The sequence below is a fragment of the Gastrolobium bilobum genome, unplaced genomic scaffold, assembly GCF_033153095.1.
Source record: "Gastrolobium bilobum isolate Gb01-03AN ecotype WA unplaced genomic scaffold, APGP_CSIRO_Gbil_v1 utg3288, whole genome shotgun sequence".
Lineage (NCBI taxonomy): Eukaryota > Viridiplantae > Streptophyta > Magnoliopsida > Fabales > Fabaceae > Gastrolobium > Gastrolobium bilobum.
In genome coordinates this window covers 81109-92507 of record NW_026899098.1, presented here as the reverse complement: position 1 = coordinate 92507, position 11399 = coordinate 81109, and the positions used below count along the sequence as shown (strand labels likewise).

Genomic DNA, 11399 nt, shown 5'->3' with positions numbered 1-11399 from the left:
TTGGATGTTGAGAGCTGCATCTTGTCCAGCTTGGCATTCAAATTGGCCAATTGCTGGGAAATCACTTTGTGCTCAGCTAGTGATGCATCATTATTCCCCAATTGTAAAATTCCTTTCTTGGGCTGAATAGATGGGAATGCTGCTGCCATAGACGCATTCTCATTCCTTGCCATTAAATCCAGCAGCTCTAAAGTCTCATCTGCGGTCTTCTTTCCTATGGTGCCACCAGCTGCACCATTGACAATCATTCTGCATTCTGGCGTCATCCCATTATAGAAGACTCTGACCTTCTTTGTATCTGGCAAGTCATATTGTGGACACTTTCTGATCAACTCCTGGTATCGAGTCCAGGCTGCACATAAAGTCTCTCCTGGTTGTTGGGTAAAGTTGGTGATTTCATTCACCAACTTATTGTACTTTTCCATGGAAAAGTGTTCAACAAAAAATTTAGCCGCCAAATCCTCCCATGTTCTGATGCTATTGGGAGCTTGTCGATCCAACCATTTGAGAGCTCTCCCGGTCAATGCAAACGGGAACAATCGGAGTCTGATCGCATCGTCTGACACTCCGTTGTGTTTAGTTGTATCACAGATCCTTAAAAATCTGTCTATGAAGTCATGAGGATCTTCATAGTCCTCTCCACCAAACTGAGTCTTCTCCACCAAGGTGATGAGTGCTGGCTGGATGTCATAATTATTAGCAGCAATCGGTGGTTTGACAATACTCGAGTTTGGCCTTGTGAATTGAGGAGCCAAAACTGATTCCATCAGCTCAGCTGCTGGTGGATTTTCTTCTGCCATCTCTGTTTCTACTTCAACGTGTAAAGTAGGATTTTCTGCTTCAGAATGTGAAGTAGAAGCCTCGGCTTGCCTCTTCTGCTTGGTATGTTGTCTTATCCTCTTTGCAGTCCTTTCTATCTCTGGATCGTAAATCAAAGTTGCAGGATCAACTGTACCACGCATAAACTAAAGCAAACAGATTAGTAACACAAAGATCCAAGCAAGAAAATCAAAAGTTATAAATAACTTGGCGTAGTCAATCCCCGGCAACGGCGCCAAAAACTTGATGCGTATAATCGGCAAGTGCACCGATCGTACCAAGTAATAAAGAGTGAGTAGAGTATCGTCTCCACGAGGATTGAGGCACCTAAGTTGTTATAACTATTCCTCTCTTGTTGGATTAATCAAAATAGGTTGAGAATGATTGTAGTTCATGAAACAAACTAAAATAATTAAAGTAAAAATGTAAATGATTCCAAAAGTGTTTTCAGAATGCAAGAACAAAAGATTGAGGATTGAGAAAATATTTGAAAAAAATATTGCGGTAAAGAGAAACAAACACCTTTCCGATCCCCACCTTGCAACTTGGATTACGTTTACATTTACCTATTCAATTGATCGAACAATTCATCATCTTTTATATGAGTAGTTAAGCCCTAATCCCTTAGTGACTTTAACCTTGTTAACTCTATTAGGATCCTAATCCCTTAGAAATCCCTTTTCGAGTTAACCCTTAGAATCAATGAACCTTTAACGTTCGCTGTTCATGTAGCCTATCCCTAGTGCGTACATGAACAGTTATCTTATTCTTTGTCAGGAATTAGAATTCCAACATCCCTATTGTAAACCCTAACCCTCGCAACCCTACTAGATTGATCAGTTCCAATAGAATTATAGAATGAAGAACAAGAAAAGATAAATGCAATTAAAATAGATAAACATAAATTTCAACCAAGGTACAAGGGGTTCACATCAAGGGTTGTGACCCTTACCACAATGATAAACTAGCCAGACATGTTCATGTCTGACAAAATAACAATAAAAGAAAGTAGCATTTAAAACCTAGAAGAGAAAGGGAAGATGAAGATCTTCCGTCTTGATCGATCGAACCCTTGAATCTCCGAGAAGCTCCAAGGAATCTCTGCTCTATTTGTTGTTTTTCTCTCCTTGATTCTCCAAAAGTCCCTTCTTCTTATGTTTCTGATCCTTTTATTAGGTTTTGGGAAAACCTATTTTCCTTTGCACTCCAATTGGGCCTTATTTTGGCTGATTCGCACTTAAAATTAAATCGCCCGCGCACGGGGCGCCAAGCCTGGCGCCCCAAACTTAGGCGAAACAGAAGCTGATTCTGTAAACGGCGCCTCGGGCGCCAACCCTGGAGTGCCGCGCGCCAGTCCCGCGCTCCGTGCGCCAACTACCGCGCTCCGTGCGTGACCAAAACAGAAGTAAATCGTCGATAAAGCGCCCCGTGCGCCAGGTGCCGAGCCCCGTGTGCCAGTTTGGCGCATCGTACGCCAACCTCCGCGCGTCGTGCGCCAGATGGAAATTTGGTTTCTCCGTTTTTGCTCCTTTTTGCAGCGTTCCGTGCTATTTAACATATAACTTGAGTGAGAGCATAATTGAGAAGGAATAATCAATATTTCTTGCATTTAATGACTATTTTCACACATTTATGATTAATTCCTTGCTTCTTTTAAGTTAGAAAAGATCATCTGCTAGACTCACATCAGAGGATGGGGAGGATTTTTGTGATTTTGCATTTTGATGCTATTTGACGCGTACTGATGGATGTACGTAATTGTATAGGTTGCCGTACGTTGACTTGAATCCCGAATCTTGATTCAGTGAGTTGCCATTGGTCTTGGACCAAGTGGATTGAGGTAAGTAATTGGTTCAATGCATGTGTAATTGTAAAGTAGCATGTATTGTTTGAATTGTGAGTGATTAGGAATGTCCTATGTGTAGGCATTCTGTTGTGTACCAAGTTGAGGGATAAGCTGTTGCGGAGCTTGTGGAAACAATATTTCAGGTAACCTCTTGGTACTGGGGCTTGTTCCCCTTTTCTGTTCCACCTTGCCAGTTGATGGCAACGGTAGGAAGTGTGTATGAATAGTATAGAACACTTTGTGTCTTTAATACTTCCTTCTGTCTCTTCCAAACACTTTGTGTTTCACAACCTTTTCTTTCTTTTCCTTCTTTCTTTCTTATGTTTCCAACACCTTGCATTCACTTATTGCAAAAACACTTTCCTCCCCACAGAACACTCCATCCTTTATCACTTATCTGAAACTTTTAATCTGAAGGATTGGAATAAATGTGGTTCTTGGCTTGATAGACAACAGGCTAGGCTCAAGTGTTTCATGAAATTGGAACTTAAAGGTTGGCCATTTGACTTTCTGGTTCAAGAAGGAAATGCCTCTACCCTACACATCATCAACCATTTCAAGCAAGAAACAGGGCAAGTTCTAGAGCTATTCATGCAGTGAAGTGCTCTCTGAACAAAATTTTCTGTATAGGCTCAATTTCCTCACAGTTCAGAGTACATGCTTGACTTTCTCTATATGCATCAAAACTAATCTTTCTACTCTTACACATTGAATGAGTCATGCAATCATTTCATTTAAGCTCAACATGCAAGGTATAAGATTGTATCCTTTAATTTGATCAATCATATAAAACTTTGATCGGTCAAATCCTCATGGAATTCCATATCACATCTGAAATCCAAATTCAATATTACAACTAAAATCTAAATCACACAGAAAACTTAAAAACAAAAAGAAAAAGATTGAGATATTTCCCTGTTTTGGCTCATCAATTTGTGTGACTTCTCCATGATGTTTGCATGTCATTCATTCACACCCAATTCCCAGATTTAAACGTTGCTGTCCCCAACAACTAATTCAAATCTGAAACAACAATGGATCACTGAAACACATTCATTTACAAACCAATAGCATCAGTACTATCATAATGTGCATATGCAAAAACAGTGAATATCCCAATGTACTTAACTGAATTCCAAAAATAAACAAACAGCAAAATAAAACTAAAGAAAACTACCCAGAAACATGTAAATCATATGAGTGGACCAGCGCTAAAATGTTGAAATCAAGCGTTTTAGCGCTGGTCTCCAGAGACATGTGCACATTGATGTGCGTCGCATAGCGCTAAAACGGTCACGTCTGAACGTTTTAGCGCTCTGGACCAGAAAGAACAAAAATTCAAACAAAAATTTAAATTGCTGAAAAATAAAAGATTCAATCTCAAATATCAATGGTGTCTGTCAATGTTGAAGAACAAATCCCCGGCAACAGCGCCAAAAACTTGTTGGACGTTTAGCAAGTGCACTAGTCGTACAAGTAATAAAATGATGAGTAAAGATCGTTCCCACGAGGAATTGTGTTCAAACACCAATATACCATAGAAAACTGATTTGAATCAAATAAGAGTTTGTAAAAATCATGAATAATTTGTCACCAGAAAATTGATTTTAAGTAAATTGACACAAAGTAAATATGGATTAGGAATTAATAAAAACAACAAGTAGTCAGAAAACAACTTTCCTCCATGATAACCCATATAAAAATTGATCATATGATGAATTCCTTTCCATGTGATGTTAATCAACCTTTTACTTATCATCAAGATGTAATCCCTTTCTACCCTGATAGAAACATTAATCAGAAACCCCAATCCCTTGGTGATTTCTTTCTTAATACGTGCATGAAATACTAAGGTTTTAAGATTACATCAGAACTCTAGCATCAATCCCTTGAGTACTAGAATTCTGATGTTGAGATTATCAAATACAGAAGTCATATAAACATCCCTGTTCTATACTACTTCTTTGATAGAAATAATTAACTCAGAAAATCTCAAATCAGCACATGAAAAATACTTCATCATATTAATCAAATCAACATAATATTATCATGGAGTTCCATTGCATTCAGACTACAAAGACTCTACTCAGACATGACTAAGGAATAAATAAGAAGAAGAAACGAACTTCATTTCCATGTTGAAAGTCTTCAATCTCCAAACTATTACAAGGAAATCCTAATACAAAAACTAAGAGAATTTAGAGAGAAGTCAGACTAAGTTTAAGAGAGAGAGAGAGTTCAGATCCCCCAAGATTCTGATCTAAGTGTCAAGGCTTTTCCTTATATAGTGTTACAATTAAAAACAGAAAACTGATGTGGGCGCTAAAACGTCCATAAGTGGCCGTTTTAGCGTCCATGCTTTACGTATGTTCAACTGCTTTTAACTGATTTCAACGCTAAAACGTTAAGGAATGACCGTTTTAGCGTCCAAACTTGGTGAATGCTCAACTAACTTTAACTGACTCCAACGCTAAAACTTTTGATTTGGACATTTTAGCGGTGAAGACCAGAATCTTTTTCCACTTTAGGGCGCTAAAACGCATATTGCAGGCCGTTTTAGCGCCCAAGACCAGCAATTTTCCATCTTCTTAGTGTAGCAGCGCGCTAAAACGCTCTGTGTGGACGTTTTAGCGCTCATCACCAGCAAGTTTTGGCCTCTTCCTGTAACAGGGCGCTAAAACGCTCAGTGTGGACGTTTTAGCGCTCAACACCAGCAAGTTTTGGCCTCTTCCTGTAACATGGTGCTAAAACGCTCAGTGTGGACGTTTTAGCGCTCAACACTTAGGCAATTTTTCTCCTCTTGAGCTCCAAAATCTTCTTCCTTCTCCAGTTGTCTTTCAAGCTTGCTTTTCCTACAAGAATCATACAAATTTCCAATAAAGCTCTTGAACTTGTAATTGAGGACATCTTAGGACATTAACCTTGTTTTTCATCATTTAATCACACAATTTGATCCTAATTCCTGCTAAAAACCATGATGAACTAAGGGTTCATCAATTTGCCACCAGTTGTTTGTAAACAATCCTCCCAACATCAAACTTCTTCTTAGTTAAGATGCAGAAGACCAGCACTGCTCTTTCCCAGTTCACTCTAGAGTCGTTGCTCACGGGAATCAGACGAGAGTTAATAAAATGCATCCATACCTTTGCTTCGAATTTGAGTTGCTTCCTAGGGATGGATTCCTTAGTTCCCCAGGTTGCTCCCTCTGAGCCTATTTCTTGGAGCACTTCTCCAGTTACGGCCTCATCCCCTCGGCCAGCACAGTATCTATCAAACTCATCTTGTTCGGCAGGAACTGAAGCAGTGTTGTATGCTTCGTTGATTTCTTCAGGGGAGAAGTCTACTTTCACGCCTCTGATGAGGAGTTTTGGAAGATCTTCTTTCTTCATTCCCTCCAAGAATGCAGTCACGAACTCAGTGCGAGCTCTTGAGGGAGGCTCAATGAAGAGTTCCCAATCCAGTTCTGCTATATCCTCGGTCAGCCATCAGTCGAGATCTCCGTGTTTGGAGCTATAACAACCCTAAATATTGTATCATGATTAATGAAGAATTATGATAATTAATAAACGAGACATTTCAGATGAAATAGTTTATGATTAAGTAAATTAGAAGTATGGGTCCAATGGACCAAAGACATAAGCATTAGGGATCCAATGAATTCATGGATCAAAGTATAACCCAACAAAGGAAGTTTTAATTCCATTTAATGTGGACAAGTCCAAGTGATACAAAGAAAGCTCTATATGATAAAGTAAAGTCCAATAAGGTAAAGGAAACCCAAATCAAGTTAAAGCTCAAAGTAAGGCCATGACATAATAAACCTAAAGAAGTACTATATGACTAGGAATTAAATTAGAATTCTTTCCCTACAAGCAAGAAGCCCATGGTTTTACTAGAGAAAACAAGCTCTAAGAAGTCAATTTAAAGTGTCATAAAATCATGGAAAAATAGGCACAAATTAGGTCAGGTTAATAGGTTAAAGGTCCATAATCTTAAGGAATAAATCATGGTCCAAAATTAAAGGAAATCTTTTCCTTCCAAGCATTTAAAATCCGCGGCCTAGGTGTAGGAAATGAATTTGATTTTATTTGATTTTCAAGCCATTAAATGCAAATCAAATTTCCTTAAGTCAAGCCAGTCAAATTCCTTTAAACAAGGAAGTTAGGATTATGATGATTAGTAGTCAATCACTTTCCCTAAATCAAGCAAATTGATGACAATATGTCAATCAATCAAATAATTCTGTTTCTTAAATCAAGGAAGCAACCTTTATGACGATTAGTCACACCTCATCAATCCCTTAAATCAAGGGAGCAACTTTTAATGACGATTAGTCACACATCATCAATTCCTTAAATCAAGCAATCACTAAATTTCCTTAATCAAGGAAATTGACATCATGTTCTTGTCCCAAAATTAAGCAATCTAACCTATGACAACAAATCACCACCTTACTCTCATTTAATGTGATCGAAACCTACCAGCAATCAAGTAATGGCAAGGCTTCTAGGTTGCCTATTTGAACAAGCTTTAGTCTCTCCTTTTTCCCTCTATAGCCGCAGTACTACCAAAGGAAAGAACAAAGAGTTTAGTTCATTTTGTGAAGTCCATGAATGCTTCGAAATGGTGAGTGTGTTAGTGAGAAATACCTAATTGTTCCAAGATCAAATACAAGCCTGGATCTTAGTCCTTCTTCCTAATAATTCCACCAAAGAACCCTTCATCTCTAAGCAAGAAAATCCCTCTTCTCCTCTCTTTAAGCTTGCGGCCTTGTATGTTCAAGGAGGAAGGAAGTTCATTCAAGAAGATTCAAAGTAGTCAAAGGTCAAGAAGTGTTTCCTTAAGTCGTTGATCATCATCAAAGGTAAGCCTATGAACCTTCTTGGTTAGGAATGACATGTAAAAGCATGAAAGTGATATCCTAAGTATATGATCCCTAGAAGGCCGAACCATGTATGATAATTATAAGCATGAAGAGATGTTTAAATGATATGAAAGATGATGAAATGATGATGTTAGATTAGCATGTTTAGTAGCCTAGGTTCTAAATCAATTTTGCATGATCATAACCTTAGTTGGCCGAATATATAAGATGATGTTTTGAATGATGCTCTAGGATTTAAATATGATAAATTATCAATAATGTTAGAAGCATGTTTTAGAAGTAATCCCTTAGGTATTTTAGGGCAATAAGGCCGAATGGTATGTAGCTAAAAGAGGTTTTATTTGATTAATGTTGAAAGGATCTAACCATGTTAAGTTAATAATATAATTGAAAGCATGTTTTAAAAATTATATTCCTAGATGTTTATCTATGGTGGCCGAACCTATACATGCCTAGAATGAAATCTTTAATAATTCTATTAAGTGTTATGATGACCTAATAATGTCCTAAAACCTACACAAGTGGGTAAGTAAGCAAAACAACTCCTCTAGGTAATTAAACCTGCAAAGCCGAGACCTATACATGGATAAAACACAAATGTTGAATGTTATATAAGTTACTAAAAGATGATATGATGATGTTAGGGAGTCAAGGGAGCAAACAGGCAAGTAAAGAGATCAAAAGTTGAAAGTATACAAGTAAAGAACGACAAGCACTGTAAGTGTTTACAGTTGTTGAAGTAATCTCTCTATGTATGCCACCATTATGAAACTACGATAAGTTATGGTCTGACTGCAATATGTTTATAGTGCTTTACATTATGTGATTATGATATTTTTGAAACTTAAAACCATGCTATTAAATGTTGGCCTGTGCACTGATACTCCAGTTGCAACCTGACGAGGACTCTGGGTATCTCCGTAAGTCCGTAAAAGCCGGCAGGAATATGATGATGATGATGATGGCATGATATTTTTATATGATGATGTTAAATGTTCCATTTTGTATTGTTATTATAAACTGTTGCAGGAGTAAGCGTCATAGTTGGAGAATGCTCCAGCTGTGAACCTTACTGAGATTTTCCCCAAAATCTCACCCCCCTTGACCACCCATTTCAGGAAAAGATGAAAGAAAGTAATAAGAAAGTTATGTGGGAAAGAAAGGGTAAGAGACTGGTACGTAAAGAAGAAGAAACTCCACCTACCTGGGAAGAGAAACTAAAGGATCTAACAGATAGAGTCCTATGGACTGAGGCTATGAAATTATTAATAGAAGCTTTTCCACATTATGATTTCGATGAAGCACTAAGTACACAATGGCTAGAGGAACCACAACCACATTATGACTGGGCTTATGATGCGGCATAAATTATGTTTTTATTTATGATTAGTTAATCTTTTTGGGATTACATTAAATAATGTTTAGTGTTATTTATTTTGTATTGACGTTTTAACGCTTTTAATTTTATATGGAATAAGTATGGTTATGTGTTTCCATTCCACACTCTGATATTTGCATTCGTAAAGTTTAAATTTAGACTTCTGCGCGTTGAATGCATGATGAAGGTGCACCCTATATGTATTTACATTTGGGGTGTTACAGGAGCTACTGAGGACTATGCCCCGTTCTGGTATGATTGTACGGTCGACTGTGGTTTGCTCAGGTTTGAGCTTTTTCCCTGTTCGAGTCCTCTTCTTGGAGATAGAAGCAACAGGTATAATGGCCTTTGGACGTGTCATGGTGTAATGTTCTGAGTAGGAGGGATGGAGTGGGGAGTAAAGGTTGGATTTTTTGTGGGTTGAAGGAGAAAAGATTATGAGAATGAAATAGTAGTTCTGTGTTTATAAAGGAACGAAGGGGAGGATGGGAAGGTTAAAACGCTCTGTATGGTGGTGATCGTGGCTTTGCTGAGTGGCGGATATGGGGTGGAAGAGCGTCTGCTGCACATAAATCGGCCTGGGGGAAAGCAACTGTCCTCTGCTCTGACGGTTTCTTCTTTTTGAAACTGCTACTCTCGCTTGATTGGAGGGATGTGACAGCACGACGTGGAGCTATTATCCTTCCGTTGCTTCCGCCACTCGGTTTTCTCTCTCTTTTTCGCATGCGGCCCATTGCAGGCCCTTGGGTTAAAAGGGGCAAGTGGATCAGCCCAATTAGAACTTGGTTTCTCATTGAGGGATCAAATTCTAAGTGTTGGTTGCTCCTTGCTTTTGGGATCAGGTTGCTCAAGAGCAACCCCAAAACTAGCTTCCTGCAATGGTTAGCACATTAATTTTCTCAAACAAAGACAATAATAATAAAAAGAACGACGTGGAAATAAATCTGGGTTGTCTCCCAGTAGCGCTTCGTTTATAGTCTTAGCTCGACTTGTTGCTCCTTGAGTCAGACTTCAGCTGGGTCATCGAGATGAGAAGTTAGTTTCTCATGCTCCTTGATCCCTCTATTATACTTCTTGAGTCTGTGTCCATTTACCCTGAGCGTTGCTCCAGATGTTTCATGAGCAATGGCAAATGCTCCATTGGGAAGTGCTTCAATGATTGCATAAGGTCCCTCCCATCTTGATTTCAACTTTCCAGGAAACAGTTTCAATCTGGATCGATACAGCAACACTTTGTCTCCATCTTCTAACTCTCTCTTGATAAGCTTTTTATCGTGCCACTTTTTCATCTGCTCCTTGTAGAGGTTGGCGTTTTCATATGCCTTGCTCCGGAATTCTTCCAGTTCAACCAACTGGAGCAACCTCTTTTCCCCAGCCATTCTGGAATCCATGTTTAGCAATGTGATGGCCCAGAATGCTTTGTGTTGAAGTTCCAGACGCAAGTGACACGTTTTTTCAAACACCAACTTATAGGGGGAGCAGCCAATGGGCGTTCGATAAGCTGTTCGATACGCCCATAGGGAATCATCCAATTTGTTGGACCAATCTTTTCTATCTGGGTTTACGACCTTTTCCAGGATTTTTTTTATCTCCCTGTTGGACACCTCTATCTGCCCGCTGGTCTGTGGGTGGTAAGGGGTGGCAATTTTATGCTGCACTCCATATTTCTTCAGGAGCAATTGAAATTGTTTGTTCACGAAGTGTGTACCCCCGTCGCTGATAATTGCTCTAGGGGTTCCAAATCGAGTGAAAATATTCTTTTTGATGAACTTCAGCACTTTCCTGGCATCATTCGTGGGGGTAGCAACAGCTTCTACCCATTTCGACATATAGTCAACTGCAACAAGTATATACTTGTTTCCAAAGGAAGGTGGGAAAGGCCCCATGAAATCAATGCCCCATACATCGAACAATTCAACCTCCATTATTGGAACAAGGGGAATTTCATGCTTTATTGTAATGTTCCCTGTTCTCTGGCACCTGTCACATTTTTTAACAAAAACATTAGAATCTTTAAACAAGGAGGGCCAGTATAAACCTGACTGCAGCACTTTAGCTACTGTTCTTGCTCCAGCAAAGTGTCCTCCATAAGGGGAATTGTGGCATTGCTCCAGTATTTTCTGTTGTTCTCCTTCAGGGATACACCTTCGAAGTAATTGGTCAGAACACCTTTTGTAGAGCAAAGGGTCGTCCCAGAAATACTGCTTAGCTTCATGATGGAACCTCTTTCTCCCTTGGTGATTCAAGTGGTATGGCTTGATTTCGGCAGCCAGGTAGTTTGCAATATTTGCAAACCAAGGAGCTTGTTTTTCAGCGATCATTAGAAGCTGCTCATCAGGGAATGTCTCCTTGATATGATCTCCTTCTTGTGGGCTTGCTCTCTTTAATCGAGATAGGTGGTCAGCCACCTTGTTATCACTTCCTCTCCGGTCCTAGATCTCAATGTCAAATTCTTGGAGCAATAGTAACCA

At 39.1% G+C, this 11399-nt stretch overlaps 1 protein-coding gene across 1 annotated transcript; it reads right to left on the bottom strand.

Moving 5' to 3' along the window:
* Positions 1-9932: 9932 nt before the first annotated feature.
* On the bottom strand, positions 9933-10319 carry LOC133287163 (uncharacterized). The gene has a single exon (XM_061484727.1). The coding sequence runs from the start codon at positions 10317-10319 to the stop codon at positions 9933-9935; it is 387 nt and encodes a 128-aa protein (XP_061340711.1).
* Positions 10320-11399: the final 1080 nt, after the last annotated feature.

Excerpts from the sequence above, each read along its gene's own strand:
- LOC133287163 (XM_061484727.1), bottom strand. The coding sequence starts at position 10,319 with ATGGATTCCAGAATGGCTGGGGAAAAGAGGTTGCTCCAGTTGGTTGAA.